The sequence below is a fragment of the Panthera uncia genome, chromosome E1 (genome assembly GCF_023721935.1).
Source record: "Panthera uncia isolate 11264 chromosome E1, Puncia_PCG_1.0, whole genome shotgun sequence".
Lineage (NCBI taxonomy): Eukaryota > Metazoa > Chordata > Mammalia > Carnivora > Felidae > Panthera > Panthera uncia.
In genome coordinates, this window is record NC_064814.1 from 9,639,077 (window position 1) to 9,657,701 (window position 18,625).

Genomic DNA, 18,625 nt, shown 5'->3' on the forward strand with positions numbered 1-18,625 from the left:
CATAACAATTTACTTTATATATTTATATATAAAAAACATTTTTCTTTTAGTCCAAAGATTTTAAAGCAAAAGGAATCCTTACTGCCACCTCGGATTTTATTTTAAATAACCCTCCCTCCCCCCATCCTCAAGCGCCAAAAGTACTGGGTGCAAACAGTCACTTGGACAGCTAATGGAACCTGGTGTTAAGTCACCAAGTAGGGAACTGTGTCAGCCGCACTGGGGCAGGCCCGGTGGAGAAACCAGCAGCAGCTCCTGCACACTGAAGCGCTCCAGGGTAGGCCGAATGGCTGCCCGAGGCTTAGGCCACAGCAATGTTTGGGATCAGACCCTGCCAGTCAACCATCCTCTCTGCCTTTTGTCCCCTCAGAGAGAGGTTTCAGAGGGGGTTATAGTGTAGGGATGGAACAGCCTGGTTTGAAGGTAAAAATTTCTCCCGCAGCACCATTTACCCACCCATCTCTGTCCTCAGGCAGAGTCTGACAGGCAGGGATAGTCCTCACAGCTCTCTGAGCTCTGCACAGGTCTGTGCTCTCAGGGTCACCGGGAGGTGGGCAAGGGTGAGGAGAGCAGGTGGGAAATGCCTGAGGCAGGTTACCTGGAAACAATTCCTGGTAGGAAAAAGGAGGTGGCCAGGGTGGGAGGCAGCTGAAGGTTTAGTCTTAAAACTTGGAGAAAGGCAAAAAGCAGAAGGCCTTTCTCCCCCTCCAGTAACCCTTGAGCCTGGGCAGTCACAGATCCTCAGGGGCCAGCTCTGAGAGCTGCAGCATGGTAAGAAAACACACTAGTAGCTTCTGCTGAGCCCCACCCCACAGATCTTGTGCATGTTAGAGGTTAGCATGTAGTTTGGGGGTAAGGTGAGGAGGGGAGTAAGAGAAGAAATCTCAGGCTCACCTCTTCCTGCACTTATTAGAAATTAACAGTCATCAGAGAAGCACAGGTAAGAAATTATTCTTAAGGGAAGGAAAAAACATGTAAACCCAGAAAAGTAGCAGCAAAGGTTTCACTTATTACAGATCTATTATATAGCACTAGGGAAGAAAGTCATTCACGTCTTTGGGGGTGGGGGCAGGTAAAGTAATTAATCAAACCATGCCAGTTAGAGACTCCTTCTCAAGTTAAGATTTTCTAAGACTTTCGGTTGTCGTTCGCTAGTGCCAGGGGAAAAAAGAAAAACAAAACAGTGACTTCAGGGGCTGAGAAGGGTTAGGCCAAGGTAAGAAACACGTGTGTGAGCAGCAGTGCGATACAGATTTGAATTAGTAAAAGTAAGTAGTAAGCAACAGTGACAAGTGAAACTTTGTGGGGCAAAGTTTTCTTCTTCCACTTTAATAAAATACACGTAACTTCAAAGATTTCCCTGGGTTCCTGGGGTATGCGTGTGAACAAACACCTTTCCTCTCCCATCTCTTCTTAGGGTGGGGATTCTCAATTACTGGCTACCCACTCTCACCACAGTGAAAACCGTGCCCAGAAGCACTGGAGGTTCTTTCAGGGATACCAATCCCCATCTGGAGGACTCTGGTTAGGTGCGTGGAAAACAGAAGCCCTCCTTGCCAGTAAGAAGGGCATGGAGTTCATTGAATGAAGAGGAAAGTAAATCTACTCACATGTGTGAGGCAGGATAGATGCTTGTACCTGAAGCAAAGTGCCCCAGTTCCAGACCTGAATGAGTCTTATCTACCATTTTCCCAACCCCAGTTCTTCAAAACAAGACACTTTTTGAAAAACATAGAAAATAGAAAGAGTCAGTTGATAGTTTTGGTTGTTCATGGTTCTTTTTCCTAAAAGGGCAGTGAAACATCTTGGCTGAGGAAGCACAGAGACAACATTTTTGAACCAAACTCCACTAAGGGCTTATTCAAAAAAACATAAGGCAGAGATGGAATAAGCACATTACAGAATTTCTCTTAATATCCCACATGTGAGGTTGTCCAACAAATTTTTTTCTGCTGAAAATTAAGTGTAACTCTGTTGGGCTCCAAAGATTTACTCAGACTCAGGTGAGAGGTTCTTACTGACTTTCCTAAGAAGGGTCAAAGCCTTCAGAGATGGAGAGCTGACGTCCTAAGAATAAAAATGGACAAACAGGCAGACTGGCCTTGTGAGGGGAGCTGCAGAAGCCCTTCATGCAGAAAACTCACTTGCCTCAAATGGTAGTTCCTGGCAGGGAGAGTTTGTATGAAGTGAGAGGGCAAGCTTAGAGCGGCATGTTCTTTGCTGGAGAACCAGATGTTAAGTTAGGGCACCTGAATACAGCAGGTACAGCCAGATGTCATTCCCAAATTACCTGGGTTAATTATACCCTACTGATATGGTCTTACATAGTTTTCTCTATCTTCCAATATTACAATTAAAATTTAGGATAGAAATAAAGCTGAGGAAAGGCTTAGACTCCATATTTCCCCTCATCCTCCTATTGCTTTGAGAATCTTTGGTTCAAGATCATTGTAAGGGGGTGGGTTGCCTCCAGACCTCCAACCAAATATCCTTCACCTCTTCTCAAACAAGGCTCCACTAACTCACACTGCCTGGGTTTGAGGTGGTTAAAGATCCTAGAACGGTGGGCAGATAGGAAGGCAATCTCTTAAAAAACTGTTCCATAAGCTCAAAGCATATACCATTGAAAGAATCCGTCAGCCAGGATGCGCAATGGGGCTAGAAACCTAATCCTAAACCATGCACACAAGGAGGGAAAGGCAGAACAGACCCATTTCCTTTAAACCCCTCCTCTCTCACTGATAGCAACTGTCATATGCAGTTTGAAACTTTCAGCACAATAAACATTAAATGGCCAAGGGTCAACCATGATCCACAAGCGTTCTTCTTCTCCAAAACCACAGTCACCCAAGGATATGCTGCCCACACAGGCAGGCAGGAAGTCCCCTCTTCCTTCCAATGCTACTCTCACACTTCCCTACAATTTCAGACCTGGACAAGTTCCACTGCACACCTTGTTTAGTGCCCCCCCACCCCCACCCACCACGGCATTAGTGGGCTATCAAACTGGTAACAATGTATTTTACAAGACAATTAGGAGAAATAAAAGAACTTGACTGCTGTAGTATTATAGCTGTATTGAACAGTTCAAATGGTTTGGAGAGCCCCAAATAAAGCATCATAAAAATATTTGCCAGGTTTCCCTCTAAAATATGTGATATAAGGAATATGTAAAATTTCTGACTTATAGGTCTGCTAAATCAACGTAATGAATGTGGAAATTTACAAAGACCATTTAAGAAATACTTTTACATCCACTAAAGAGCAGACTAGGAGGAGACAACATTTTTTACAAAGAGCACAATGTGCTTTCATATTCCAAATATTAGGGGAAAAAAAAGATGAAGCCAGATCTCCTTAATTCCTCATATCCAACAGCTTGATTTCAAATTTGGTGAGCAAATGTCCGAGACAACCCAGTGAAAAATGGCCTGAGGCACACGACAGTTACTGAATTCAAGGCTGCCCAGGAGACTTTGCCTAGATCAGGACAAGGACCCAAAGAGGAAGCTAGACTGGAGACAACTGAGGATAAATCAGCAGCATCGTTGGGAATGAGATGGAGGCTTTAAATAGAAGGATGGGTATCAGAAGAAAATGGAAGAAGTCAAAGCAAAAAAAAAAAAAAAGGCTGGAATCAGGCAGACAGAAAGTCCCTTCTTGATGGAGCCAATGTAGAGGCTATAAAAGATATTGATGTAGCAAATAATGCTGGAAAAAGGGGGGAAAGGCTGCTTTAAAAAGAGATGATCTGGGTGTTTAATACTGTTCTCCACACAGACAATGATTAATTCCTCCTGGCTACCTGCAGGTTTATGCAATAGCTTTGAGGGTACCTTCTGACTTATCCCAAATCTCTCCATTCACTCTGAATTTTTTTTCATCATAGAAGGCATAAAGTTCAGGGACTTGGGAGTCAGATAAATGGACCAATAAGCTGTTCCTAGGGAGAGGTTTTCTTATACCTCTGAAGCCTTACTAAATTTTCAAAAGTGTCCCTGATATTGAGACAGGAAGCACTATGTTCAGATGGCAGAACCGTTTCCACTTATCCAAAACTTACCATGTTCTGGATTCTCAAAGTCCTGGTACATTTCATCAGCTGGTATAGGTTGCAGACTGGCATAAAAAATATATTTCCTCCCAACCTTGATGGGCCTGAAGTTTTCTTGGAAAGGAACAAGGCCTGACCACATACAAGCCAGTGCTGCACACTCCTTTTTCCTCTCACTTGATTGTTCTTGGCCCAGACGGGTAGGGATCACCCAAGCAAGTCCCCAGGGACTTGCACGTGGACACTTTTTGGGTTGAGAAACGGCATTTCCAAGCTGTTCATGTTTTGGTGAATAGGGTGTTTTAAACTTATGTACTTTTTAAGTAAAGAGGTATTAATAGTCTCAACTAGTGGGCACTTTAAATCCATACTCACTAATCAATCAGTGTTTTATGGTCAATTTGTTCAGGTAATACAAAAAAAAACAAACAAACAAACCATAATATGTTAGAGCAGATGGTCTCTAAATATTTTTCTTTTTACTTTTGTTTTGAATGAGTGACCTGGGGATCTGAATATTATTAACCATATCTGGAAGTGTGTGTGCATATGTGTGTATTTGTATGGATGGAGTATAACAATGAGTCTCATTTTAAAAAGTATATTCCTATGTTGACTACACTCAAATAAAAAAAATTTTCAAGTATATTCCTCATATGATAATTTGAAAAGAAGATAAAGGGAAGGGGAAATGAAGAAATCTGAGCCTTTAAAAGGGCATAACAAAGTAGGATTTAAATAAATTTAACATGCAGGAGCATCTGGATGGCTCAGTTGGTTAAGTGTCCGACTCTTGATTTTGGCTCAGGACATGATCCCATGATTCATGAGACTGAGCCTAGGGTTGGGCTCTGTGCTGACAGCACGGAACCTGCTTGGGATTCTCTCTCTGCCTCTCCCAAAATAAATAAATAGACATTAAAAAAATTTTTAAATAAAATAAATTTAACATGCAAGATAATGGTGAATCATACAGATTTCTAGGACCCTTTCATCTGATTGCTTTTGGAGAAAGAAGTTCTACTTTATTCTTACATATGCTGGTAGAGCCAGCACCTGCAGCATTACAACAAGCCTTATAACAGTCTAGGTCATGCAGAAGATGATCTAAGATCATGGCAGACTGCGCAATAATGTCCTAAAAGACCCCCCCCCCCCCCAAAAAAAGTCCTATTAAAAAATCACACAAGATGTTCAACCTTGGGGTTTAGAAATCTACTTCTCATACTTGAGAAACTCATCTTATTTCCCTCATCCTTTATGATTTTTTGGGGGGGAGGAAGGAAGAAGAAAGGAAGCTCCTTCTTTGAGTCATGGGCACTGAATACCTGCCTTCAGCTCTGGTGACTATGCTGGGCAGAGACACTGAACCCCCTACTTCCTCTCAATGTTTTCTTTCTCCTGCCCCAAAGCCTTCACCTGGTTACCCCCCTATTTCATTCACAGGGAGTCTGGAGCACAAGAGAGATATGGTTGACAGGTTTTGAAGTGGTTCTGGCGCCAACATTTGAAATATACCACCAACACTGACATATAGTTGACCAGCTATTCTAGGGTCATTCTTGTGTCCCTGATAGGCTGAAATGGCGGGGGGGGGGGGGGGGGGGGGAGAAACTGACCAGCTAGACTGCACAGCAACTGTAGCAGCATTCGTACTAAAGCAAACAACTTCACAGACACAAATCAGGGATGATACCACTCACACCTCGATTTCAGTGAACATTTGACATGTCTGAGTGTGGGTAGGGGGGCCTTCAGGCTCAATTTTGGGATTCACCATTCCATTCTTTACTAATAATGCATTTCTCTCTCCTTATTAAGTTAGTGGAGTTTGATGGAAGGAAAAATGTGCAGGGGAATATTGGGTATATCATGCGTATTATTATATATCACAAGGTATAACAGAAACCAAAAGGCAAAGTTTGTTTTCGTCAAAATAGTTTTAGCTCAATTTCTTCTCATAACATTTCTTATTTTTGTTATAGTTTCTCTTCAGGTTGGCAAAGATTCAGGCAGGGTCCCCTAATGATAAAATTTAGAATTAAAAAAATATTTATTGATAATGTCTTTTTAAAAAATGTTTGGTAACCCCAACTAATCATCCAAAATGCACACTGTAAACACAACAGCAAAAGAGTAACAATTGAGTGTGAGTAAGCAGACTATGAACAGGTGACAGACTGAGCAAGAGTGCAGGAGGGAGCAACAAAGAACGAAAGACAGGTGCACAAGTGTGCTACCGAGAGTGACAATTTGAGTGAGTAAGCACATTTGGACCACAGCGATTTCAGCGCAACCATTTAGGAAACCTCTGGGCCAAATACTTAAACACAGGAGGAGGAATGGATGAGCCTTCTTTGTGAGCATGCTCAGCATGTTGGCATGGGAACAAGGAAGCAGAGAAGCTCTGTAGTCATCTCACGATGGATGGCTTTTATAGGATGCAAAGAAATTTTCTTTCTGGTCCCTGGATATAACATATACTGTTTTTCTATGCTTTCCTTGACCCTGGAGGACTGCAGTTGCTGTTCCAAAATCACCAAAGAAACCCCTTAACAAAATGAAGAAACTGCAATAGCAATAACACTGGGTTTGCTGGAATGCCCCCTTCCCTCTACCTTGCTTATGATTTTCTTCTTGGCATGTCCAACAGGAATGGTTAAGTTTCACCAATCCACTTGATAAAGCCGGCATGGGCTTCAGTCCCCTGGTCACAGAACTAGAAGGTGGGGGTGAGGATGGGTGTGCATGTTATGTGTGCCTCGGGGATCTGGACGCTGCCCTCACTTTGTAACCCTTGCCCAGAACACTGGGGTTGCTTCCACTGGAGACTCCATTGTAACTCTAGAAGTGTCATTAAATACTCAGTTCACCAAGGTTGACCACCTCCATTGTCATAGGATGATGCAGCATCTGCAGAATCGCTGTCTGCTGCCCCCTACTGACGGGGGTGGAGTGACAGGTGCGAAGTAGGCGTGGACTTTAATATTGGGCAAATGGGTCTGAAACAAGACAGAAACATTACTAAGAGAGAGGGCTTAAACAGAAAGAGCAATGTTGCTTTTCAGAAAAAACGTTGAGGGGCTGAGTGAACATGAAAGCAAGGCAGAGGCTAAGTACCAGTCGGTCAGGATGTTGAGAGGCCTGGGTTCCGCTTTGTAGTATCCCATGTTATTCTAAATGACTAAACAGCTCACATAACCTTGGTACCCGTTTCCATAATAGTAAAACTGGGGAAAAACTTCATACTAATCTCTTAACCTGTCCCAAAGGGATTCCTACTTGGATTCCCAAAGTTGAAAGCAACTATATAAGCTTAAAATAATTTTTTCTGGGGCGCCTGGGTGGCTTAGTCGGTTAAGCGTCAGACTTCGGCTCAGGTCATGATCTTGTGGTTTGTGAGTTCTAGCCCCATGTCAGGCTATGTGCTGACAGTTCAGAGCCTGGCGCCTGCTTCTGATTCTGTGTCTCCCTCACTCTCTCTGCCCCTCCCTTACTCATACTCCATCTCTGTCTCTCAAAAATAAACATTAAAAAAATTTTTTTAAATAATTTTTTCTAAGTCATTGCTTCAAAGTTGATGGATGTTTCTTCTGATAAAACCTCACTATCGTCTTTTAACAAAACGCTTCCAGTTTTTACTACATAAATAGTTTCTGAATTGCTACCATGTTCAAGATACTGTGCTAGTTAACATAAGAGGGATACAAAGATGGTCAACATGGAGATCCTGCTCCTAAGGAACTTAACAGTCTAGACATAAATAGCTAAATTAAACTACAAAAATGCTAAATGATGATTTGAAGAATAGACAAAAAAAGTCTTGAGAACTCAGAGATGGAAGAGATTTTGGACAGCCAGGCAGGTCTAGGAACCCTACTGTAGGGAGGCCATAGAAGAGGCTCTGGTTGGTCTGTGGCTCTCTCCTTGTGGTGTAGAAGGAATATGGCTGCCAAGGCCTCCCCATTGAGGTTATGCTCTCAGTCCTCTAGGTCTGAAGGGAGAGGAGGAACTAAGGCCAACTGGATCTTAAGATGAGGTTTGGTCTCCTTTATGTACTCAGATGCCATATGGCCAACATGGATGTTTTTACACATTGGCTGCAAGGGCCTACCTAAGCACAGTGCCCTTCCCACAGCAGGTGTGAAACAGATGTTTCAATAAATGTCTGTTGAGCTGAATAATCTAACATATAGATTCATCCAGCCTTTTATAACCTCCTTGTTAGCAACTTGTCTTCCAGTCATTTGGCTATGCATGGGTCTCTTTATTATGGAGGATGGGGCTAAAAGAAAAGGTGAAAAAAAAACCTCTTAAATCCATTTGTTGTCTTAAAAAATAAGAACACCAGAAAAAGGGTTTGATGTGAAAGAAAAATACAAATTAAATTCTTAAATCCCATCTAACTAAATATTTTCTTTATGTTATTCCTTTCTTTCCTGACTGTGGCACGTGTTTTTGACTCTACGTTATTGAGCCCTGGACATTATTGGAGAAACTATGCTGGGAGGAGACCTACTTTTTTATCCCTCAGTGGCTATTTTCCTACTAAATTTCCATCTAGAACAAAAGGTAAAAACTATCTATCCTTGCATTTGCTCTCCATTTTTTCCTCTTTGCTAAATGTCCAAGTAAATATAAAAATCACAGAAATCTAAATCTAGAACAAAAACAGAAAAGGAAATAAAGGAGGAAAAAAAAAAGAAACAAAAGAAGGAAAGGGTGCGGAGAGCACTAGAGCTGGAGAGTGTGCAGCCATCTTTACCCTGAGTCTCTTGATCCCAGCCCGTGTGATTTGCTGGCAGTCATAGAGTTCTATCCGCTCAAGGCTGTGACAACTCTTCAAGTGCTCCAGGGAAGCATCTGTGATTAGTGGGCAGTTGTCCAGTTCAATCACCTCCAGCTGGTCATGGGCACAGGCTCCATTCCCCAGGTGACGAATTCCATCGTCTGTGATCAGCTCACAGTGAGACAGACTCTGCGGCCAAATAGAGCAAGGAAGGTCACTGAAACATCTCATGGTGTTTTTCTAGCCATTGGCCTGTGCACAGTCGGGAAGGAAACCTTCTGGGTTGGATTTTGATGTATATGGAGCCATCACTAGATCCATGTGGTAAAATGAGAGCAAACTAGAGCTGCTGGGGTTCTCCTTTGCACAATCAATGACTGACATTTCTATGTGTGATTCTAAATACACTGTGTGAATGCATGCAACGACTGTGAAATAGTTCATAAACAAAATAACATACGCACCCCCATACACAAATGAACACTTTTCTACAGGGGCAAAGGGGCCTCAAGCTTTTCTTGAATAAAATTTTCTGCAATTTGGACTAAACACTGAATATCTGATACAGGGGAATGCCCAAGCAGCTAATTAACTGAAGATGATTCTTACACCTGTTAGGTGTGGTCATCTCTTCACATAAGTCTCTTTACCAGTTTTCCTTAAATTCCTGGTTCCTCCATGTGAAACTCAGAACGCTTTATCCCAATTTTGGATAGTAATATGGCACTAAGTACACACAAAAATGAGCCTGGACACAAACTACAAGCAGAATGCTTTCCCACAGTATTACTGGAAACAGTAGCACAGAACACCCCTAGTAAAGCCTTGATTGGTTCTGTTTTACAGGACCTATTAGTCTCAAGTGAAGCAAATTGAATTTGGGGCCATTTTGTCCCCTGGATCTCTGAAATTTAGCCATCATTCAGGCTGAAGTATAATTCACGTGGGAGGGAGATTTCATACTCTTCATGTCACTTTTCAATCTCTAAGTACTGATAACATAATCCTTTGGTCCTCTGTAAGTTGGCAATTTGGAGAAATATGCTTTCCCAAAATGGTAGCCAGACACCAAGAGTAAAGTAAGAGTTGGGTTTTGATTGAATCCAATGAACACAAAACTTTCAAAAAGTCAAACTCACCAATACTTGAAGTCGAGGACAGTGTATAGAAAGTTGGATTAATGTGCTATCTGTTATCTGAAAGAAACACAGAAGTTTATTATAGGTATAATTCCAAAAAAGCCTCATGGCTGTACCTCATTCTTGAGTACACTTGTATTCTAGACTGATACCCCGCCCCCCCTTTTTAAAGTAGGCTCCATGCCTAATGTGGGGCTTGAACTTGTGACCCTGAGATTAAGAGTCGCATGCTCTACTGACTGAGCCAGCCAGGTGCCCCTAGACTGATACCCTGATATTAATCATCAAATAACAGAACCTAAGGTTGAAATCCCATCAGCTACCTGAACCTGTTCTTTGAGAATCTATCCAGGCAGGTTTGAACACATCTAGTCATCTCTAATTTTCATCTTTGACTATTCAAAGAATAGTCTATTGAAAATCCTTTGTTTCTGAAATGAATGAAAATCTGTCCCCTTGTAGTTTGTATCCATTGGACTTGGTTCTACCTGCTTAGAACAACCACAAAAAAGAATCAGAAGACACTGCTCCATAAAAAAATTTAATGTGGGAATATCCTCAAATTTTTAAGAATATATATTTGGCTTATATTTTATAAGTCATGCCATTAACTCTGAATTGATAAACTGGGTGTCAGGTATTTTCCCAAAGGTGGCAGAAGGGGGCTGCGGGACTCTGGGTTAGCTATGAACATTCAAGAAGCAGAACTCTTGAAGGAAGAACAGTCTTTTATAGTTATCTTAGGCTGGAAAGTAAATTAGTGCTTCTTTTCAAATGTCCCTCCAACTCTGAAATGATGATGATGATGATAACATACAGAGCTTCACAGGGGTTAAGAAATGGTGGGCGGTGAAAGGTTGGGGAGGGCAGGCATGTGCACATCATTCAGAAGGAGCAACACTGGGGAGGACACATGGGACACTCAGGCAAGTGCAAAAGATAGATGGATGTGAACAAGTTTTAGTTTAGTAAGAATAGCTGCTATAACAAGTATTTTAGAAAAAACTGACTTCTATAGTTACTGGAGTCTCTTTCCTTTATTTTTACTATAAAAAAATTTATTACTCTATCTTCTTTTTAGGAGTAGAAGTGCCCCTTCAAAATTTCTCCCCAATCAATTGATAATCTCAAAGCTTTAAAAACTGGTAATAAAAGAAATTGTTCGTAAGGCAGTATCTGGTCAGTCTGTCTGCCCAACGGGTAGAGTCAGATTTCCAGGGCTAATGATGTAAGGGCTCCAGGGTCTCATTAAGCTTCTTTTTTTTGTTTAAAAAAAAAAAAAAAAAAAAAAAGGCAGTGCTATATTGCCAATGTGATGGGGGCTTTAATTATTTACTAGAATTACAACTCTGTAGGTCTAAGGAAACATTTTAACATCTTTATGGCCTGAACACTTGGGCCTTCTTTCTTTCCACTGGTAACTATATTGATGGCATGTATTTTTCTAGTTCTTTACCATATATACCACAGTACCTCTGCCTGGTATGCCTAGAGGACACCACAATAAATGGAGAGTCAGCAATGCTGCAGGCACTCCATGACATTAGGGTAAGGAACTGAAAGTTCTGCTGTGCACATATTATGTAAGTTTCTATCATACTGTATTTCTGAGTAAAAATCCACATTCTTACCTGAACACACTCTTCCAGGTCCATCTTTTCGAGCTCATGGCAATTCTATAAAATACAAAACCAAACTTTATAGCTCAAACATTTAAAACATGGGAAAATTTAAGGCCAGAAGTAGTATTAAATACACCGACAAAATCTTAACTTTCAGAGTTATTCCTATAACAACCTCCCATAACTCAGAGGTGTCATTCTAATGACACTTTCTGCCTTATTCCATTAATTACACATTTTAAAAGGCCTCAATCACAGTGAAATTTCTTAATTATTCTACATTTAAAGTATCTAACACCTTACAAGTCCACGGGAATAAATTCCCTGAACATTAATACCAAGCTAGTACAGAGCCTTCCAACCATAAATAATTTGATGAAAATTATTTTCTTTGGAAGACTGAAAGGTAAGCTTTATGTCCCAATTTAGTTATGCCATATGTTGCCCCCGACCAATTAATGTTCCATCAATCTGCCTGAAAGCAAAGGTCCTTCCCCATGTTCCATTATACTGGTTAAAGACAATATAATTTTAAATGCTATTATTATACATACAGTGATTTATAAACCATTCCAAGGATTAACATATTCTGGAGAACACAAAAAATCTTAAGCCACCTCCATTTAAAATTGGGCTTATCCATTTCTTTCAACAACACTCTCACCCACCAGTCGCATACCCAAGTAACCAAGAATTTCTTTCATGAAGCATGAGAAAGTCCCTGCTTAGTTTACCATCTAATGAAAATGTGACAAATCAAGTCTCATGAAGGAGCATCATGTCCTCCAACGCACGTCTGTATTTCCAGAGCAGTTTGTATTCCACAGGCCTATAGCTGCAGCATGAGAATGCTCAGGAACACCAGCCACAGAGAAGTTCCCTCACATCCCACACCCTCAATTCTGCTGCCTTTCTACTTCTCCCTCATTGTTCACTCCTCTGAAAGAAAAATCCCAAACCAAACCCACAGAACCTGGAGAAAATACTTACCCTAGCCAGAGTGGTAAAGCCTACATCTGTTAATTGAGAACACCTTGCCACTTCTAATATTCTGTTATAAAAAAAAAAAAAAAAAAGTGAAAGTCAAGCCCTTGTTCCCTGAAAACTGGGTTTATTAAAAACAGCAAGAATTTAAGAAAACAACCTCCTATTCCCTAGGCACTGCATACTATAGTGACATTAACAGCTAAGCAAGTCTGTATACAGATCTTGCCATTCATTTTCATGGAGTCATCATAAAGTGGTCCTGTAAATACCACAATTCAGGGTGATGCAATCAGAAGAATATAATAGAAGCTTGTAGTTAATGCCAAAATGCATGAAAAATGCATTTAAAAGCCTTCTTGATGGCATACTGCTTACCCCCAGAGGGCAGCCTGCTCCTAGAAAACAAAGAAATGGAGATAAATACTCTGTTTCAATTAATCTGTTGCTCAAGTAAATTATTCTCTTTCCCTATTTTACATGTAGGTTCACTCAGATTTAAATAGCTTTTAAAAATTCTATGAAGGGACTGGTTAATTACAGGCCTGTACCAAGTATGAAATTCCATACTTATGAAAAAATACCCTTAAGCTTCTTGCCTCCTCCCACAGGCTCCCGGGGAGGCCCAGAGGAGAGGGAAACTGAGCTGGCAGACAACTCTCCTACTCAGGAACTGCTAAACACCAACCTAAATGCCAACCACAGGACTGGGGAATCAAAAGTAGCTCCTTTCTGTGAAAACTTTGGTGGTGTCTGTGTGACAGTACCAAAGAATATTTTTATGTCTGCTCACAAATTACTTACTACGTAAGTTGAAACAAATAAAGCCACAGTATAAGAAATCATTATCAAAAATCAGTAAGAAATGAATGCTATATATATCTAATGGGAAAACATGATCTGACTGAACTTTTGATTATCATATTTGGGAGCTTTTCTATTCGAACAATAAAATAAGCCATGAAGTAATAAGGAGCTGAACAGTCCTCTCTTCAAATGAGAAAAAGGTAAAGTGTAAGATTTTTAGGGAGAAGTTTGGCTACCTCCTTAGCTCCAGGCCTCTGACATAATTAATTCTGACCAAGTCTATGATCTATCAAGGAATTTTGATAATCTAGGCAAATTTTTTCAATAATGATGGTCAGGCTCCTGGCCAGGTGACTACAAAAAGCTTTAATGAAGTTATATTGGTTTACAATGATTATTATATGTAAGACAAGAAGTTTTCTGGGTTCTGGAGCCAGGCTGCCTGGGTTTGAATCTTGCTCTTGAACTCACTAGCTGTGAGACCTTGAACAGGTTATCTGACCTCTCTGGGCTTCAGTTTTCTCATCTATATTATGGAGACAGTAACAGTGCTAATATGGTATTCTGTGGATTAAATGAATTAATATTTGTAAATCCCTTACAACAATGGTCAACATGTCTAACATATAAGTAAAATAAAAGTTTTGTTTTAAAAACAAAACAGGTATATGGGGATAATCCCTATTTATTATGAAACAGTGTGTTGTGGGCTTTTACAAAATCAATATGCGTTTGAAACCATGTGTATGCTAACAGCATTCTTAGTAAATATTCAGCCAATCCTATATTTTGGCAGAAAGGAGGAACCATAGAGAAATAAGCTTTGCTCTAAAAGATCCTGAGCACAAAGGAAGTTTTCCTGTAGGGCTTTTTTAAAAAATACTTTCTTCTATGTACCGGGCATCATTACCACAATACAAATAACCACAGGGGTAGGGCTTTAAAAACTTTCTTCAGAAATGAATTATATGAAAGTTTAGTAAGACAAGTAATGAAATAAAATGTTGTTTTTTTTTTTTCTAGTCTAGATAGCAAGAAGTAGGAAATGGGGACTATTACCCTTTGGTTTAGGCCAATTACATGTAATCGAATGAGGTACAAAGCAAGTAGCTGGGCATCTAAAAGGGTAGCCTTGTAGTGTCTACCTTAAAAATCTCAAAGTTCCAAAGAAATAAATTTGGGTGAAGAAGGCCTTTGTTCCTTTCCCATGATTTTTTGAGCTAAACAAGAAATGTTTACCTAAGCCGTGGACAGTTCTGACCTAGAGCATTCAGGATGGCATCTGTGATGTTGGAGCAGCCGGAGGCACAGAGGGACTGTAACTTATGGCACCCTCTGCATATAGTAATGAGACCTTCATCTGTGATTTGCTAAAAAAATAAATAAATAAATAAATAAGAGCAAAAAAATCCCATAGATATTAGTTATTTAGCAGAAGAAAAGGAAAAAAATGTTACCTCTGAAAATAAGCACCAAAAAGAAATAAAATAGAGCTTAATATTAATTAGGTAGTAGACCTAAAAGAAAATGAATACACTTTGTTTCTCCTTCTCAGTTCCTTTTGATTTAGTTTGTGAGAGAATCTGTGCTCATTTTTTTCATTTTAATTTATTTTAAGTAGGCTCCATGCCCAATGTGGGGCTTGAACTCACGACCCCGCGATCAAGAATTATATGCTCTACTGACTGAGCCAGCTAGGCGCCCCAGTGCTCATTTTTGGTGTAAAAGGAGGAAGCTATAATGGGATTCTTGTAACCCAACGGGATTGGGAACAGCATGAGGTACATCGTGGGGTAGATTCAATTACATGACTTTAAAACCTAGAAAACAGGCAAGCACAGCAGTATAAATGTATTTATAAGTTCAAAATTGACACTGATATTAAGTTACTGAAAAAATAAAACAACCTATGGATGACAGTTGCAACTTCATATCAACCACAGATCCATTTATTTATTTATTTTAGTTGTATAATATAAAGAATATACTCATTTATGGAGATAAACAGCTGTGATCAACCAAATGTAATTTTGTGTGTTTTAAATTATTCTAAAATAAAAAGGACACAGCAAGATGTTACACTAAAAAAAAAAAGATGCCATATATAAACATCTTAACATGTAGGATATGATTAGCACTTCAATTTGTCCTGTTAGTTTCACAAATTTTGTATAAGCCTCAGAATAAAGCTCTCCTGTCATCTCTGTTCAGTCAGTGTCCTTAGGTTGCCAGGACAACTGAAAAAAAAAATCAAGCTTTAAATATTCACTGCTTAAATCCGTATATTCTCAATATTGCATAATTGAAACAAGATACGGATAAAAAATGGATGCTAAGGCAGATATAAGATTTATCTGGAGGATAAATTAATGAAGATCAACACATGTGGAAGTAACTTTCATACAAGTGTGATGTGTGTTATTACTAAACAAGGATAATTGAAATGTAAAGGGGAAACAGCAATCGATAAACATGCATATTTACCAGGCCACTGAGAACTTGTGTCATATAATATTAGGAAAGTTTTATAGGGCTGTGCTGCCTTTTCCTTCTTAATGTTTTAAAATCTATAAGGGATTACTGAGGAAGAAAGTTGAGGAAAGTCCTATGTACCAATACTTCAAATTTTAGAAAGAATAAAATTTACTAAACTTTTATGTTTTCAAATTAGTCCAGAAAAAGAGAATGGCTAAAGAATGTACTTTGGTCACTTCAACAGTTTTGGGCAGACACATGAAGTCTTAGGAATGAGAATCATTTCATCACATTCTACGGAAGGGATGACTTATGCCCTAAGATCTGGGTGAAGGGAAAGAGTAAACTAAACTGATGACAGAACTGGTTCTTTAGGCTCACCACCTGCACTTTCTGTCTGCTGAAAGGATAAAGGAAGTGAAACTAAAACAGCGAATGGTAGGTAGGGTATGTATTTATATGGTTGTGTGAATGTGTGTGTAACATATATCCACACAAATATCTATGGAGTGTATCTCTGTGTATCTGTGTGTACAAACAGAATCTGAAGATGCCTAAGAACAGTTTCTTCCTATCACCGTAAGGTGATGGTTTCATGTTTACAACAGTTGTATAAGCTCTTCCTGTCAGGCCAAATATTTTGGTTTCATAAATGAAATTAGGCAAATTCTGATAGTAACTATGACAGTCAGAATTAAAAGGAAGGGGTGATCAGAATTAAAAGGAATGTCATTCCTTTAACTCAGTCTTCAAGAGCCTCCTGAGCAGATCATTATCAGAACCATCCCTTAAGGGCTTGAAAGGGGAGGTTGCTTCACTTGCACAAAATATGGCCCTTTATGTGTCACCTTTAAACAACCACTATGCTCTCAAGTTTCAGGTAATCAAACAAGAGAAGGGTATAATGAGAAGAAGTTTTAGTAAAAACAAGGAAAGCCCTCATCAACTCTTTTTCATTGCAACGAGAGGCTCTCATTCCAAGGCAACACATATATGTAATTTTCCAGGCAAGAGAGAAAAGCTAAATGTGTACTGTCAATGTTGTAGGAACCTGAGTGGTTTCGGCAAATTCTCTGAGCAAAATGAAGGGGTTTGGGGCCAGACACAAAAAAAGCTGATAGTCTAAACAAGCCAAATGTGAACTACAAATACTACTTGGAAATTAAAAATTTAAAGAGTACATTTTGCTTGTCATTTGTTCGGATCAGTGGTTCCCAATAGTTATGACCCAATGATAGATGTTAATTGATCTGACTGCAATTCATTTACCAAAAATATTTTAAGTACTGAAGTTTGTGAATAATTCACTTTGAAAAGAAAAAAAGAAAAGGGGTGGAGTTACAGTTAGCTTATTTGGAAGTCTGCAAGAGCTACCTTCTATATTATCTCTGTTAAAACCCTCAGGAGTGACTATTGTTAAACATGCAAAGAATCATCTGTGTGTGTACAGTGTCCCCAGGATTGAAGTAGAATAACCACTGGTCTTGATGACTAAAGCTCTTACAATATTACTGATAGGAATTACTAATACAAAAGAATTGTGGGAAGGACTGCTTACTAAACAAGTCTGCAAGTTCAAAGTCACCAGTTCAGGACAGTGTGCACCTATGTACTTGAGAGCTTCGTCTTCTAGCTAGAAAGATTAAAAAGAGAAAATATGATTACTAACATTGTTTCAAGGGATAAAGATTTAGGAATGTATACATTCATTAATACATTCTAAATACAGCCAACCAAATTTCAAAGGAACAATGAATCAGAAACAATGACCTGTGATCACAGAAAGGTGGACTTCATATCATTAGTATGGTTATCAGTATTTTTCATCAGTTCCAACCACATCAAATTCATATGATCACCAAATCAAGGAAAAGATAAAATAAACACTGCCTAATGTTTATGGATTTTTCTTCTGATAAATTAAATATGCCTCACAGCATTTTGTTCAGGGATTATGAAGCTAAAATAATTTTCACACTTCTATGCTTCCTATATAAAGTTTTTTAAAAACAAACTTTTTGGGAGCAGGAGCTGAGAAAGGAATCCGGTTTATCTGCTGCTGGAAGATCAGTGCCATGTGTACAGTGCTGAGAACAGATGGCAAGTAATTGATTATAATGTATAATGGTGCATTCCAATCAATATTTTCCAGGATTCCATAAATAACCAGAAGCTCAAGCTGTTGTTTTAAGGCAGTCTCACTTTCAAAGCTCTGTTTCAAACAATGGAACTCGTCCCATCATGGTCAAAGAGTAAGGGCACTTTTAACGGCATCCAAGGTATGGTTTCAGTAAGCATTAGTAAAATAATTTCTTAAGAGCCTAGCCCTACTTTGTCAATCACTTCTAAACTCACTTTTGATTATTTCCTTCCAGACACTGCCATGTCAATTCCTTATTTTTTTTCCACAGTAAAATATGAAGATAGCAAAAATTTTTAATGACAAAATATGTTGGGATTTGTAATGTGACTGGCAGGAAGTAAACATCAACACTGTAAAATGTAGGTTCTGTATATTTGGCACATTTAACCTGGTAGTTAAACAACCAGCGAAATTGCTAAGGCTGGCTTCCTTGCCTCTCCAGTTTAAGGTCTCAGACAATGAATGACAACATGGCAAGTTTCCTTTTCAGATTAAGTTGCAAGAGACCCTTCTTGCCTGAGGTGGATGCGTGGTGTGATTTTTTTCTCCTCATCTTGCCTCCCCTCATAAATTTCTTTGGTCAGATGTTAACTCTTAGGTTTTTTTTACTCT

The 18,625-nt window shown here is 39.4% G+C and overlaps 1 protein-coding gene across 3 annotated transcripts in view; it reads right to left on the reverse strand.

Moving 5' to 3' along the window:
- Window positions 1-5,311: 5,311 nt before the first annotated feature.
- Window positions 5,312-18,625, reverse strand: part of FBXL20 (F-box and leucine rich repeat protein 20) — a 95,850-nt gene continuing 82,536 nt past the window's right edge. For all 3 annotated transcript variants that reach the window (XM_049635921.1, XM_049635922.1, XM_049635923.1), the window contains 7 exons: window positions 17,429-17,503; window positions 14,635-14,765; window positions 12,595-12,655; window positions 11,614-11,658; window positions 9,983-10,039; window positions 8,820-9,032; window positions 5,312-7,056 (listed from right to left, as the gene is read on the reverse strand). In XM_049635921.1, the coding sequence (XP_049491878.1) occupies window positions 6,949-7,056; window positions 8,820-9,032; window positions 9,983-10,039; window positions 11,614-11,658; window positions 12,595-12,655; window positions 14,635-14,765; window positions 17,429-17,503 (690 nt within the window). In that variant the 3' untranslated portion in view covers window positions 5,312-6,948. The remainder of the gene's footprint in view (window positions 7,057-8,819; window positions 9,033-9,982; window positions 10,040-11,613; window positions 11,659-12,594; window positions 12,656-14,634; window positions 14,766-17,428; window positions 17,504-18,625) is intronic.